Source organism: Perna viridis, chromosome 13 (genome assembly GCF_037379345.1).
Source record: "Perna viridis isolate PV_CMFRI_1.1 ecotype Kerala chromosome 13, ASM3737934v1, whole genome shotgun sequence".
NCBI classification, from domain to species: domain Eukaryota; kingdom Metazoa; phylum Mollusca; class Bivalvia; order Mytilida; family Mytilidae; genus Perna; species Perna viridis.
In genome coordinates this window covers 14,392,789-14,409,647 of record NC_142457.1, presented here as the reverse complement: position 1 = coordinate 14,409,647, position 16,859 = coordinate 14,392,789, and the positions used below count along the sequence as shown (strand labels likewise).

The 16,859-nt window shown below is 30.9% G+C and overlaps 1 protein-coding gene across 2 annotated transcripts in view; it reads left to right on the top strand.

The window, feature by feature from the left end:
- The window catches only part of LOC148599688 (cardioacceleratory peptide receptor-like), a 49,809-nt gene extending 40,288 nt beyond the window's left edge, over positions 1-9,521 (top strand). For both annotated transcript variants that reach the window (XM_088558559.1, XM_088558560.1), the window contains exons 2-7: positions 3,424-3,559; positions 5,680-5,877; positions 6,614-6,753; positions 7,403-7,562; positions 8,283-8,408; positions 9,093-9,521. In XM_088558559.1, coding sequence (XP_088414685.1) covers positions 3,424-3,559; positions 5,680-5,877; positions 6,614-6,753; positions 7,403-7,562; positions 8,283-8,408; positions 9,093-9,334 — 1,002 coding nt within the window. In that variant the 3' untranslated portion in view covers positions 9,335-9,521. The remainder of the gene's footprint in view (positions 1-3,423; positions 3,560-5,679; positions 5,878-6,613; positions 6,754-7,402; positions 7,563-8,282; positions 8,409-9,092) is intronic.
- Positions 9,522-16,859: the final 7,338 nt, after the last annotated feature.

The following is a 16,859-nucleotide window of genomic DNA, read 5'->3' as shown; positions in this document are numbered from 1 at the left end:
GATGTAGTACTCCAGCTAAGAATCATGCAAAATGTGATTAATGGTTAGAATGACTACATATTTGGATCATTGATATATCGTTTAAAATGTTATATTAAGCAGAAATTAACATTCATATAATCCCTGTTAATAGGAGATATAAATTACAAAAAAAAAACATATTATGGAGCTCAAAATTAAGGGAAATAACGCTGTAAAGGATACAACAAAGACTACTGAGTTTTTAATGTGAATTATTTCATAAGAAAAGATTTGGATTGATTGTACATTTCATTTTATAGACCCATAAAATTCATTAATTAAGAACAAAATGGAAATGTGAAGCCTTTTCGAGGGTGTATTACATATAATGAGTTTGCATTATTCTTTCAAAGAGAAATCAAAGGAACCAAAGTTATAGAGGTAATCAAAAGAATGCAATCCAGGGACAAAGAATAATATTTAACCAACTAGATAATTTTCTGATGCAACAATATAACCTATTAATAGGTCCTGAATGCAATCATTAGACCATTCTAGTATTCGGTATATGCGCTACAAGTGGGGTGTTATATACTAGATTGTGAGTACAAAGCTCAAAAGTATATTCTTGTACATTCTATTTTTGTCGTAAGTAACGTTCTGCATTCGATACTCTAGAGTGACTAACTTAGGATTGTTTTTGAAGGTTACAAACGCGGAATAATACGTTTGTATTTTGCTTTTAAACATTTTGAATACTGCGAATACTGCGAAAAATGTATGCAAATAACTATGTTTCCTTGATAAATACTAGCGCAGTTTAAATGTTTCATACAGTACCTCAACCGATCCGTGCAACAAAAATTGCGATCGTTCATTGATACCCGATCAATTTCCGGTCAGTCATCGATCCGTCAAACCGATCCGTCATACTGGTGATTGCATTACGTGACCATAGAGCGGTCACTGTATTTTACGGTTTTTTTATGTTTTCTTTGTCAATTTAACACATATTTACATAATGTAATAGATTTATAAACATCAACTTATAATTAAAGTTTACTTTATTCCAAACAGATTATACGTCATTTTACATAACAAACCGCGATCAGATCGGTCATCGGTCATCGGTCATCGATCTGTGAAATCGTTGCGCGGATCAGTTCAAGAACTGTATACGTTATTTCCACTAATGGTAACATAAACAGTATTATAAATGCAAATTATTCAAATACCATAACTAGGCCTATATCAGGTCGTGACCATTGACATTTGTTACTTTAATTGTATTTTGAATTTCTCTTGTATTTTTACAATGAAAAAAATTCTTCAAAAGGATTAAAATATGTATGATTACAATATAATCCGCTATCTCCTCGAAAACATCGATTAGATTTGTCATAACATCCGAAAAATCCGTTTTTATCTGCTGGTATTGTTCTCTAATTCATCTAAAATTCAATAAAAATCAGTTAAAGTCAACATTTAATTTATGGTTGTAGCTTTTATATGGATTGATCTCTACTGCCATTAACAAATAGTTTACGGATGCAAACTTGAAATATTTTGAGGCGTGAAGACAAATCAATCGCTTGCAGACTTCAATGATATTTCATGTGGCATTCTTTTTCGTATAAAGTATTTGTTTTCTATGTTTTGTACTCTGACTAATAATCCCCTTAGCAAAAGGATATTTTTGTTATGCGTTTAAATATTTTTTCTACTAACATTAAAGAAACGAGTTTGTTGTTTATCGTAGTCTGTTCTGTCTTTTTTTTCTCTCTTTGTTTTGTTCTGTTGTGTTCAGTTTGTTAGTTTTTGTTTTATTGTTGTTGTTATTTTTCTATTTTATTGATTTGTCTGTTTAAATTTACGTTAAGTAGTTATTCCGGTACCTCGATCACCACGTAGTATCATACATTGAAGTTTAAAATAGATCGTTTTCAAATCATTAAACAATTGTCTACAGATGAATCGAATACTTCATTCAGCTTTACAATGTAATTAGTATTACTACCGCCTTATTGCACATTACAGAAGTTTTTTTACAGAAAAACAATATTTGTTAAAATAGACACTATATCAATTTTCTTTATAGCTCTAATAAGCTCTAAAATTGAATCTATATGCTAGGGGTGACCTTATCTTATGATCGAGGTCGTTTCATAGTAAATTCGACAGTCATACCGATTATCAGTGTGTCCCCTTATTTTTGCTACTCCTTGTTAATGTATGATCTTGTTGAGATATGAATATCAGGCATAACTTCTATGCCCAGCACGACAATTACAAAAACAACTATGTAAACTTTTACCAACATATGTTTAGTGACCTGACTTTCATCTATGGTCATATGGAGTGAACGTTTTCATTGATGTTCTGCTCGATGTTCTGCTGGTTTGATACCATGGCATCCATGTTCATCTAAATTGTGAAAAAAATATCTGTAATTTAAGAAAGAAAAACTACTTTAGAAAAAAGTACAACCGAACAAAGTGTCGTTTGGTCACTAATGAAAAAGGATAAACAAATACAGCCACTGTTCCTTGTTTCGGTATTGTGTTTAATGATATAGATGCATCATTATTTCATACAATCTGTAAAAATCGAGAACCGATGTAATAGCGCACTATCGGTCTCTGTCCTTTACTTTTTTTTAATTGTTTTATATAACGTTACAAATATCTCCTTTGCTTTCAGTTTCAATCAAACCATTGACACTGCGGGTGCGCTGATTGCATGGCCGTAAAATTATTAGAATTTACCAGCAACCGTGAAGATGCATTACAAATTACACTCTTAGGAATACTATACTGGTGCATTTGATTGTTAATAGAAATGTTATGTACCAAATATCTTTCAAACAATTGATTCAATGTTCATTTTGTTGATTGTAATATCATTGACTCTTGACCTTTATCTATAAGATATAATGGAGTGGTTCCTGTGTGTTGAGACAACGAATCTGTTACAAGCTTTTTGAGAATCTGTTAATATGTAAGTGCTTTTACAACGAACCAAAGTTACAAAGATTGTAAACATCGAAATTGAAATCGCTAAATTAATTTGACAATTTCGGACCTAGTGTTTATTAGGAAATTATCAAATTTCAAATGATGTAGACATATACATTTGTACTCGTAACCAAGGTTGAATTTTGCGTGTCCGATATAAGTAAAGCAATTATATCGAGTCGAATTGCGATTCGCCTGTGTATTTCTTTGTTTTTTTTGTTTTTGTTTTTGTTTTTTTTTTTGTTTGTTTTAAACTTTGTTCCCAAATACACTGTCACACTCAGAAAAAAAATAGCACCTTTTTCAAGAGAGCAGATAAATTATTGAGGGTTTTACAATCATGATATGACCACGGATGGACACTTGGAAAATACGAAAATGGTTATTAGTCTGAAGAGTGCTACATGTATGTGTATTTGTATTATATCACCCTTGTTTATATTTTCAGACTGAACAAGTGTCATTTCTGATCGTTCTCTTTACGCTGATTGTTGTTGGAAACTGTACAGTATTGGCAGTGCTGTTCCTCTCCGGGAAGATAAAGTCAAGGATGAATCTATTCATGGCAAATCTTGCATGTGCAGGTGGGTGCAAATCAATAGATTTTTATATAAAAGAAATCTCTTGAAGCATCTCAATTAATAATTATGGATTTGACTATACCTATGACATTAATAATCACTCATGTCTCTGTTATACAAATATTGTATCAAGTTTCTTTTTCTTTCTAATTTAAATCGGCCTTCCTTTAGATGGTTCCATAAGCAAAAGTTTTAGTTTTCAAATTCGTGGAAAATAATGGATGGATTGACTGATTGATTGTTGGGGTTTAACGTCCAAGCAGCAATATATCAGCTATATTCAGACGATGAACAGCGATGGGTAAGTTCAGGCAATTTAGCCTCCTGTGGCGGAGCGCGCAGTTTCCTAATCTTATCGACTACCACAGCAAGGTTCTTTAACGTGCGAGGAACGTGGCATCTTTCCCAACACGGTGCACCACTTTGGTTTGCGGTCAGGTTTTCCGTATTATAGCCTGACAACCCCAGCATGTTACTCGCCAGGGGTACCTCATTCCACCACCTGGGGCACACATCCCAGTTGCTCTCTTGACAGAGCACATAGCCCCCGGCTACCTTTCTGAGCGCTATTTAGTCGCCTTTTACGACAAGGTTATCCCTGCTGCAGGCTTATTCTTTGAACACCCGGACCTGCACGGGCCGAATACTATGGAAATTACCTATTCCAAACAGCTATATATCCGTATGTGCAATCAAATCATAATAAAACATATATGATGATATATCATATATTAAAGTTAAGAATATGCCGATTTCCTATTTACAATTTGATTAATTATTTCAACCTTTTATCTTTTACACATATTGCATACCTTATTTATAACACTCCGTACGCATAAACTGCATACTATATCGCATCCTAAGCCTTTATCGTATACCTTATACCACATCCTTACTCGGAATGTACTTGAATTATAAGATACAATAAATACCATATCAACAATTTATCTATATCATACCTCTTGCCGAAGTTGACATTATATAATTAATACATAATTGGGTCTTAAGACATTAGTATTGTACAATATAATACATGTTCGTGCGTTACAGCATTATCCAAAGAAATCTAGTGCAAAAAACTAAAGATGGAGGACGAATTAACATATTATCTTTCCATACATGTTAACGATGGAGGACAAATTCAAAGCTTATCTTTCTAAACATGTTATAATAGTAAAAACATCCTACAATCTTCTATACTTGTATAATACTATAGTTCCAAGAAAGCAATTATACTTTTACTTCTCGTTTAACCAAATATCATTGATACTTAAAACTACTTGAGTTTTCTTTGATATCATACAAGCAAGTCTTATTTTACAAATAAATCCTTCATTAAAAGATAATGATACAACGATGCAACAAAAAAATCAATGTTCAAGAAACATTACCTGCTATCTTTTACAAAGGCAAATAATCGGTACAAAAAGAAAACGTATGGGGAATTTTACTCTTCTTTTGTGTTTAACACCAAAATAAATCCTCTGAATTCTTATCTTTCAAAGAATACTTATAATTATCATGTGATATTTTTTTAAGTAACAAACAATGTAATCCCTTAACATGCATATCAATTGGCTGAATTAGTGGGGAATCCTTAGAATATGTATTGATGACTACCACAGTGACATCATGTTAACTTTACGCGTTAGTTTTTTTAATTATCTTTTTCAAGATCATGACTCTATCTGAGTTGATAAAGGTAAAAACATAACTAAACGTAACTCAGTATTAAATACTTTCATTTGAAAACAAAGGGCTGTCACCAATGAAAAACAAAACTATCATGTTAACATTCAGCGTTATTTTTTTAATTATTTCAAAGATGCAGGCGAATATGAAATTCGGCAAACTCAATTGAATATTAATACCAACTTATTTTTTTGTCCCCAGATATAAAACAATTACAATTTCATTTACAATCTGAACAATTTCCATTTCACTACTGACAACAAAAAACATATAAAAAATGGTTATGCAATATGTAATTGTTTTTTGTAAAATAAATAAAGGCAAATAAGTTGTGTTTTCAACATATCTTAAATACCTTATATCTGATATTATAACCCAAAAACATAATAGTTTACAAACATATATTTTTGTTGATATTCTTATGTTAACAGACTTGATGGTAGGATTATTCCTTGTGCTTACCGATGTCATTTGGAAAATAACGATTACATGGGAAACTGGTGATGCTGCCTGCAAGATTGTTAAATTTTTACATGTTATGTCGACATACGCTTCCGCATTTTCATTGGTGTCGCTAAGCATTGACCGGCTTACTGTTGTTGCTCGTCCACTTCAAAGACCAGGAAACAGTGAGTTTTTTTTTTTTTTTTTTTTTTTTTTTTATTACGACTATTTTTCGCTTATAAAATGGTGAATGTTAGTCAGGTGGATGATCTTTGGTCGGGCTTGTGACGGGCGAGGTAGAACCTTTTTCGTAACATTTTTTTTCTTAGATGTTAATCACAGCCATTCGTTATTTAGTTAGCAACTTAAGTATGTGGTCCCATATCTTGGAATAAGATTTCGTGTATGTCGCACATCTACTTAATTATAAAGTTTACACGATTAATATTGCTTCTTTTTTTCTTGTTCATGTTGTCCAATAATTGCTTTTTTATCAAAGGTTAGATATCAAAATATGATGATTAAATAGAAAGAGTGAGCGGGGAAAATATGATCACGATTGCCGATTAAAGCGCAGAATATGCACATGCATCTACCTTGAACAATCTTACAATGTTTTAAATGAGTAATTACATTTCGGTTAACCTTGTGATTATTGTTTTTATTATCTGATTTTCTCAGTATTTATTCTGTTTGTTATTTTTTGAACCTGCGGATAGGTGTTTGTATTATATCATTTTGTCGGGAAAATATCAGAGTGAAATTACCGAGTTTATTTTACTTTATCAGTGATATAGTTTACAAAGGAAACTTTGGATAAATAATTTTATAAATATGATAACAAAACGAAAAAAAAAGTAATCTTTATGTTTATTGCTTTCATCTAGTGTAATTTAAGTATATCTAATTTGCATCCTTCAGGACGAAGTCGGGCATTAATCTCTGCAACCTGGATATTAGCAGCATTGTTTGCTTCTCCGATACTATTCCTCTTTTTCATTCAAGACGACGGAAACATAAGACACTGTTTAATACACTTTAAAGAACCATGGATGTGGCAGGTAAATCAACAATGCATGCAACTGAAGTTTCGATTGTAGAAGTACTTAGTATTTTATTACAGTTTTTACCTGAATTTCCTGAGTTTTCAGAATTTTACAAAGAGCAAATGGGTTCCGTGTAAAATAGAACAAATTGTCTCTGTTAAAATACATGTCTTAACTACCTGCGTAAATACAAAATAGAGTATCATAAAATATGTATTGCTTCTTTTACAAGCACATGTTCATATGGGCCTTACATTTTATTGTATGTTTAAGAAATAAAAAAAAGGTTATCTTCAGTTTGATTTTCAGCTTCAGCTTTGTTCGTTTGATAATAATGCATTAAAATACTTACTTCAGAGCTTTAAAATTGCTTACATCGTAAAAAAAGTTACTTGTGTGACCAAAAAAAAAAAAAAAACTAAAATGGGTCAAAGTACAAATGGATTTCTGATTCATTGTAATCACAAGTGTATATTGTATGTCACTTATCTATCATTTGCTACCAACAAATACTTCATTTAAATTAACAACATGTATGCTATCTACATTTCTTACTTTCTTCACATAATATTGTAATGAGCTTAAGCACAATCAACTTTGCTAGATTATTGGGTTTATTGTTATGCTTCATTTAAAACAAATATTCTTTTTTTTTCTTATTCAGTTATATCTTTCGCTGGTGGCTACATCACTTTTCATCATTCCAGCAGTAATAATTGCCTTTTGTTATATTGTCATTGTTGTTGTCATATGGAGGAAGTCGACCTTCTCCGTTGGTAATGAGTCAAATCGAAACGGATTCTCATACCATGTTGTAAATAAAGGTATGATAATACTAAAAACCTTGAATTGATATCAATGATATATTTCTTACATATTCAATTTCACTAAATCCTAGCAAGCTTTCATATGAAACAGAATGAAATCAAGTTACTTTGATGCTTACATGAGAATAGGTGTAAAATGATGAATACAAACGTTCCAGTGATTTCTCATACCACAGAATGGAAATTTACCCAAAATAAGTACTGTACCATAGTAATGAATGAAGAGACTACTGGATAGTTTTTGCTAAGTTATGTTTGATTTGATAAAAGTCCAGGTGGTAAGGGTCTCATTTTTTTTTAAATTTCGCAAAATGGATAACTAGAAATCAAACAATAAACTAACCATACTTCAAAAGCATTAACAAGTCAAAATCAAAGTGTTTCTACCTCCTAAATGCACTTCATTTTCATCTGTTAAAATTTATTCTGTCGTCAGCTTGTCAAGTTAAGGTGACATTTTATCTCACTATATATATATAAAAAAAAAAAAACGAACGTCATTAATGGAACGTTGACATAAAAAGTAATTGCAGTGTACGCAGTAGCATGTAATCGAAGTATTAGTCAAACATGAATTGATTTTCCACTTTTATCATATAAAGAGGTTTTATGATCGTTGTTGATCAATCTTTAAATGCGTTTTATACTTCCTTTACTGGTCAATTCAACGAGAATACTTTATTTACTGGTCAATTCAACGAGAATACTTTATTTTAGATGGTCAAACAATTACCAAAACCAAAGAAAAAAAAGTTAGATGGACACAACACGCCACTAGTTCAAGGGGTGTTATTCCAAAAGCCAAAATAAAAACAATAAAAATGACTCTTGTTATTGTTCTAGGTAAGTTAAAATTATCTTAAAAAATATGATAATAGCGATATTTGTTGTACAACAAACACGTTGAAATAACACCTTGTATTTGCGATAGTGTAGAACTACTAATGTTTTACATCTTTCGTGTTCCTTTGTCATTATTATTATATGAAACGAGTATTTGATTTTTTTTTCAATTTAGTGCAGTATGTTACTGAAAAAAAACGTTATGCCCTTTTCTTTTGTATATGCGACGTTTCAGTGGACACATTTTGCAATTTGTTAATGATATTACGTTAAGTTTGAAATACTACATACCATACCAAACATTTCTTTTTGATATACTAGTGGACTTGCTTTACTTAGTCATAGTCTTGTAAAGCAGTATTAACGCCCCCTCTTTTTCATATTGTTCTTTTTAATAATACAAAAGTGTAAATATAGAAAGCTATTTAAAAGACAGCTTTTCTTTTGTAAACTACGACGTTTCAGTGGACACGTTTTGCAATCTGTTAATGACATTACGTTAAGTTTGAAATAATACATACCATACGAAACATTTCTTTTTGATAAACTAGTGAACTTGCTTTACGTAGTTATAGTCTTGTAAAACAGTATTCACGCTCTCTTTTTTCCGTATTTTTAATAATACAAAAGTGTAATTATTGAAAACTATTTGAAAATATTGACCGATTAACTTTACTTTTTCAGCTTATATTCTGTGCTGGAGTCCATATTTTGTCTTTGATCTACTGTTTGTGTATGGACAGATCCCAAATCAAAGATCACAGAAGATAATTGCTATAAATGCATTTATACAAAGCTTAGCGCCACTTAATAGTGCTGCAAATCCATTTATTTTCCTTCTATTTAATTTTCAAACTGTGAAAAATGCGTGCACTAGACATCAGCGACATATGTTTTCGCCACAAACAACACAGAGTCATTTATAAGAGACATATATCAAATTGGTCTAATCTCAAGTGATCAACAAACGTTATTGAACGTAAGATAAATACGAATATCATATTTGTTTAGTCGTCACATGTATTTCATCTCAATATCTAAAGCTTTATCAAATACCCAAAGCACATAATAACAATTAAAAGTTTATTGTAAATAAATAAGTGTACAATTTTAGCCTTAGTTTTTTTTTTATTTTTTTGCTGGCAGGGCTAACGGTTCCACAGAAAGCTTTTAAACTTATTTCAAAGGTTTTATATAAGTGTGAAAAGAACGCTCCAACTATTCGTTAAACAGTTTGCGATTTTAACAAGACCGGTGCACCTGGTCAATGTGCCCATTTATATAGTGAAATCCGGTTGATCTTTTACTTTGCTCCCATAATACGCGTTATTATAATTTGTTCTTGAACATTGCTGTGGATTTTCATTTTGTATGTCTAGTCGTTATCCTTAGATTGTGTCATTGTTATTAACAAATTAAATCTTGACTTCCTTTTGAAAAATAGAATTTCAGACAAATTCATCATCACTAGGCCAAAAAAGTTATTTAGAACTGGCCTGATTATTATTGAAGATCAATTTAAATTTAACAATCAACTTTAATGAATCAGTAACAATTCATCTCTGACTCCATAAAATGCTTTGAAACGATAAAACAACAAAGGGAAAACACCAACAAAGAAAAAAAGAATGATTTTCAAAGTTGCGATATATTACCCAATATATCCATTTTACACAACAAGCACAAAAACATCTCATGAAGCTTCTCAATCATCACATAATTTCCCACTAAAAATCATTTTACTTTACCTTCCCAGTTTAGTTAATAGACAACATGTTTTACGAGCGTGAATTATTTAATTGCAAGCATGCATAAAGTCATCAATATTGATTAACATATTTACTTGCTTGATGAGATTAATGAGTTAGCGTTAACTTAATCGGTCATTTGTGGTATAGCAATTACGTAATATCTATTCATTTTTTTTTTGTATTATAAACTTACATTGTGAACCTTGAATACGGTCAAAAAGTATATCACTCGTTGATAAACTTACAAATATTTTTAAAGGTGATTTACTTAACCCTTATATTGTAAGTGATCCGATATGGGCTGATTTATGTTGCATTTCACTGCAAAATAGCCGAATGGACCGATTGCCATTGTCTTTCACTGCCACAATATTGACGTTGTCGTTACTTTAATATTTATTTGTCAAGGCGTTTTAATTGATTTTTTACTGATTTTTAGCACAAACGCATGATGTTCGTTTCTTGGAGATTGTTTGTATTAAATTATTTCTACAAACATTTTAGTCTCTTGACTTTGAGTAGGGTTTACATAAGAAGCTCTTTGTGTCATTACTAAAGTTATAACCTAAATGTGTAAATGACATTTTCATATCCTAAAAATAAGTGGATGTGTATTGTCCGATGAAAGTTTAAGTAAATGGAAATGTATTTTACCCATCTACTTTGTTAAGAATTGACGGATATCATGAAGAAGGGACTGACCTAGCATCAGTTTCACAAACATGTCGTAAGTGTAAAGTTGATCGTAAGTAATGACCTCATAACGGAAAATAGCATTGTTTCGTCATTACTTACGATCAATTTTACACTTACGACTTTTTGTGAAATCGACGCCAGGAACTACGGGAGAAAATATATAAAAAAATCATGTAGTTGGAACGAAAATCAAGAGAGTTAAATTATAGTCCTTAGTATATGCGAAAAGACGTAAGTCAAATCCTTCTAAATTAGCACAAACATCATATAATTCGGCATATGTTCAAAACAGTATAACTCAAACTACAAATGTGTTTTAGTAGAGAGCGACTTGTTCTCTATTTAGTATGGTCCAGACTTTACCAGGGAATGCACAGCACAGACAGACGCATTTATATTTTCAATTCAAATCACACAAAACGTAAACAAATGTGACGGTAAATAAGTAAGGAATACCAATACATGGCGTATTATATTATACACAACACGTAAATAGATTTAAAACCCTGATACTTTATCATACAAGTACATGCATTCGCCTTATTTCTATGGTGCATATGAATTTCTAAGATATATAGAGTGTACTCACTATGACGGATGAAGTTAATAAATGAGCAGAATAAATTATTATATTTGCAAGGTAAAAATTCTTAAGCACGTTATTTTCCCAGTGAAAAACTCATCGAACATGTAAAAAGTCTAACTTCAACTAATTTTACTGATTACACAGATAAAAACGTCGCACTGGTAAATCTAAATGTATTATTAAATTATAATGTATATCACTTTGTAATCCGCATGATAAGTGGGAGGAATAAAGCTTTGAATATGTTCAGGCTCATCATCTTTTTTCGTAATTTTTTTTACTTTTGAAATACGTCACAGCGAGCATGCTTTATGGGTAAATTTTTCACTGGAATTATAACTAAAATACTTATGCATTAAGTCTCACTTTCGGAAAGAGCCTCCAAATATCTCATAAAAATCATTAATCTCCAAGTAACTAAAACACTGTAATAAATTAATCTTATTGCATGCACCAATTAAGCAATTATAAGGCGCATTTTTATTTCACCTCTCCGTGAAAAAATCTTACAAATTTTGTCCTTTCCTTATTTTCTGCAGCTATATACCATTAATACCATCAATGCTTCGATGCTCAAACGTGTATAACAGAAAACACACAATCATTGCTGTGATACTTAAGATATTGAAGACAGTCTTGATCAATGTTATTCCGCATAAAAAAAATATACATTGCAAAAACTTCGATACACATTACATTTAAGAGGACGTTTCAATTTCATGTATGGTTAATCGCTTAACGCTTCGGGTAGTTGCTCTCTCAATCAAGTTGTAAGCATGGTACATGTGCAAGTATGGATGCAATTTAGTTAAATAACTGTTGCTGTTGATTTGAATTCTGATATTAGAGTTTCATTCAATCGACGAACAAGGGGAATCGCATGTGACAATTATCAATATAAGTTGTTCTGGTACATGAAATATTGTATATAATATAGTTTACATGTGACAAAACCATGTGTGTGTTACCTCGGTAAATATAAACTCGAACGGTAAAGGTTACATCCAGCTTTACGTAACTTACTTTTTAAGATTTCACTAAAATACATTATAAAATAGTATTTTGTTTTTTTGTTTTTGTTTTTTTGTTTGTTTGTTTTGTTTTGTTTTTTTTTTTTTGTTTGTTTGTGTTTTTCATATCAAAGATTTTTTTTCATTCAAAACCATTCAAGTGAAATGTGCATAATTTTACATTTTTACATGACTGAGCATTTATTGTTCGTACATGGATACCGAAAAAATCACCATACATTGAAAGTTGCCAGGTGTACGTACTATATTAAGTACAAGTACTTCCGTTTCCGAGCTTCTTTTCATTTGCAATATATAATGTAGCTATTGAGGCACACAAAAAAGTATTGTATAATAAAAAAAACTCCATGTTCTGCGTAACTTCCGTTGATTCGAGAAGTTCTTTGTGTACTAATTGATATATGTGTATATCCATTTCAATCAAGAAGTTGCAAAACACTTCCTTATCAAAGTTTGCATTCAAGTAAACTAAAAAAAAAAGGTTATGTGAAACATTTTTAGCCTGAATATGATCGATTTATCGATCATATGCCGTAGTCAGATTTGTCCTGTAAACTCGAACTTTTGTTTAGAACTGTTGTCAAAGGCGGAGGATGGAGTCACTTTTGTTTTGGGAAGGAGTTCTTTCTGACAATGAAATAATAGTGAAACTTTGATCGACCTATGTCAAACACGTAGTCAATAAATACTGATACACATCCATGTACACAAGACATTCATCTTTGCTATTATTCGACGTCAAAATATTTTGTCTCATGGCATTGTACAGAGTCAAATAGGAGACGTCACAAACCTAACGTCATTGTAGAATTTCGAAAATTTTTGGCATTGAAAGACTTCAACTATAATTTAGATTTATTCGCGAATTGAAATTCTAACACAGATATTTATTTACAAAATCTTCATACACTGAAATCATGGATCCGTCGCAAGCCAATCGGTATTTTCTAATTAGTTTGATAGAAAGGTGTAGAAGGGTCCATTGGACGAACTCGTTACTCAACACTGACGTTTTAAATACGATGTTTAATGTCTTATTGAATAGTTACATTCAACTGTACACACAAGTTATAATAACACTCGGTGTTTTAATTCAAGACAGAGGCATAACATTTAGCGAAATTGCATGGATCAAATAGGTTGACTTGTAGCATTTTTGCTTTTGTTTTAGACGATTGATGTTGAATTTTCTTTTTGAATGTTGGAAAAAAACATCACGACATTTCTTTATGTTACCGTCGTAATTCTTTTGCCAGCTAATGAACATTCTAATCAACACTACTTCCTTTTATCATATCTTACTGTTTATCTATTACATAACATCTGTTTGATAGGCATATAGAATGTGACCTAATCGTATTAACCCCAACTCGTCTGTCTCTACACCACAGTAAACATATAGTTAACATCCTAAACCTAATCAATTGGCTAACATAAAAGTCGCCGTCGGAATTAACTAGACTATTTATTATCTTTATCATATGTCTTTCAGCGTTTCTTAGGTTATCAACGGGATGATGGTTTCTTTATAACTAACCTTCTCGTATCGGAACTCTGCATATCCTGTTTTGAAATAATTAACGAAAAACCTACAAGACAAGCCTAGTTAAATAAAAAGTCCTTCCTACGCGTTATAAATATAAAGCATTTCAGTTCGCATTTTATGAGTGATTAATTACATTTTTGGAGTTCAAGTATGTTATGACGTGTCACTGGAACATATGCAGACTAAATTATAAAACGAATCTCGAAATCGCCCAAATATATTTTCAAAAAATGATAAAATGGTAGGAGCGTCAGCGACGTCTTATCTATGTAGAATGTAAGACCAGGCTAAAAATATTTTGTCCGAAGTGGAAAAAAATTATGGTCATGGAAGTAGAAAATTGCGCAAATACAACATTGAGTTCCGTCCATCATAGGCATAGCCTTAAATCATATAATAATATTGCTTAAATTTTGTGTCGAGTAGAAAACAACTACCAATACACGACATTTTGTACATTCAGTACTTCTTTCGTTTTAATTTTAAGAAAATATTGATAATATTTAACAAATATTTAATATATTTTGAATTGTGTAATCAAGTACAATATTTTTTAATGATTGCTGCTTTTCGTTTGTTAATGGCGAAAAAACGTTTGGTTCTCTAAAAATGTTTTATGCTGTATAAGTTTAGAATAAAATCCAAAATTACTCCGACAACCAACGTTGTAACTGTTTGCTTATTGAACTCTTGATTGCTAAAGTAGGTTTTGCATTACCATAATTACTATTTTATCAAATAAAATGATTTCCTCAAAGGGCCATCGTATATTGATTAGTCAAATTAACTGGACGTATCTTCTTTAACTTTTACTAATCACTGATCCGCCAAGGATAACTACGCTAATTTATATGCTCATTAAATTAATTTTCTCGCAAGACTTCGTCAGTTATTAATTTTATGGCAACATATATTTTTTGTGGTTAGATGAAAGTAACAAACAAAACTATTCATAATGTACTTTTATAAACGCATAGTCTTCTGTTATATGCAACAATGTGCATCAGCAGAAAACAATATGAAGTTGCATACGATATCGTGTACTGTTTTATTATACCCTAACCAGTTCCATAAACTTGTAGATACAACATGTACCTGTACATGTATTAAAGCTCTTAAACTTGAGTGTTAAGGTCTAGTATTAAATTACTTATAATTCCATTGTATGATCCACTTATGCTTATAATCATTTCATATGTTAAATCAATCTATTCAATTGAAGTCAAGATAACTATAAGACATTCGAAAGAAGGACGGAGGAATGATTGTGGTGAATTATTCACTAATTAACTGTGTAATGTGGACAAAGTCTAAGAAGTTATACAGTTGATTAAATGTCTTCCGTTTTTTTTTAAATTCCAAAAAACAGCTGTAAACAAACAATTCTCTGCGGGGTAAAAAAAACTTCTTCTATTGCGTGATTGCTCTTTTTTATGATGAATTATCTATTTAATTGCGAAATTCTTAATATAAATTTAATTCCATTTTTATATTTAAATTTAATTATGCTAGTTTTGCTCTCAGGGATGCTCCCGTCACTAACACATAAAGGCATTAACAGGTATCATAATCATATCAATCTAATCGACAATAGTACATTGATTTGTATCAAATATAAATAAAAACAATTAGTCAGATATCGATTATAAATAATCTAAATGAATTTTAAAGTTTATGTATATATATTAGTAAACATCCATTGTAGAATGTTTTCATGTAGAAAAGTTTCAATAATGTGGTAAAGAGGAAATGGAATAAAGGATTGGGGAATATGAAAATGGCTTTTTCTAAATTGAAAAAAAATCACAAATGTGTTAAAAAGTATCTTATTATCCTAAAACCATATTGCTGTCATTAGAAAAAAAATTCAATGTTTAATAATTTAAACAATATCAAATGTAATTTTATCATTAAGTAAAATAATGAAACAAAAAATTAAAAGGTGATATCAAAGGGATATATCGACACAATGAGACATTTATGATCATTATCTCCAGACTGTGGATATGTTTATTCTGTTCGTTTTAAAATGAAGTGTATTGATTTGCATGATTAGGTCATTTCATTGGAACCCAACATTTTTTTTTTTTGTGAATGAAAATTGCCGTATGTAATTGTACTTTAAGCACCAATGATTTTCAGAATACTTCGAATATCAGATTTTTATGAAAATGCCTTTACAAACACTGACTATCTGAATACATCTGCATGCAAGTGTCTTCTATTTTACCGAATATAATCTATGAATTAAAGAGGTCGAGTTGTTTTTATGTATAATTAAAGAATTATTCACGGGAAATGGTATTGTGCTTATTTACACATGGGTTTGATCATTATATTCGATTAATCTTATTATTTTTTACCGAGTGTGCCCCAACCCATATATAAACGAGTAAAATTTTTTTACATACCATGAATAATTTGTATTCTAATATAACAAAACGACTGTTTCTGCATCTAAATCACCCAGGGGTAGATGGTTTTGGTATTATATCGTTTGACGTCATATTAAAATGATTAATATAACGATAATAGGTATAGTGTATATGTAAAAGAAATCATTACCCCGTCCGGATGTTAGTCCTAGGCCATCCATATTGATCTTCTAAAGAGTACTAATGGTTAACAGAAATGCCAGCTCCAGACAAGTTTAAACCTACAAAAGATCTTGTCGCTAGCGTATGTAAAAACAATTTCATTTCTTCCCATGCAAGGTTGAGATTCACGATACATCATATGTTATACCATAAAGACACAACCCTTGCCATGCCAAAAACTGTTTTTAGATCAAGTGATTTCAATTATATGTAAAGACCCTATGAGGGAATAAAAAAATGTTAT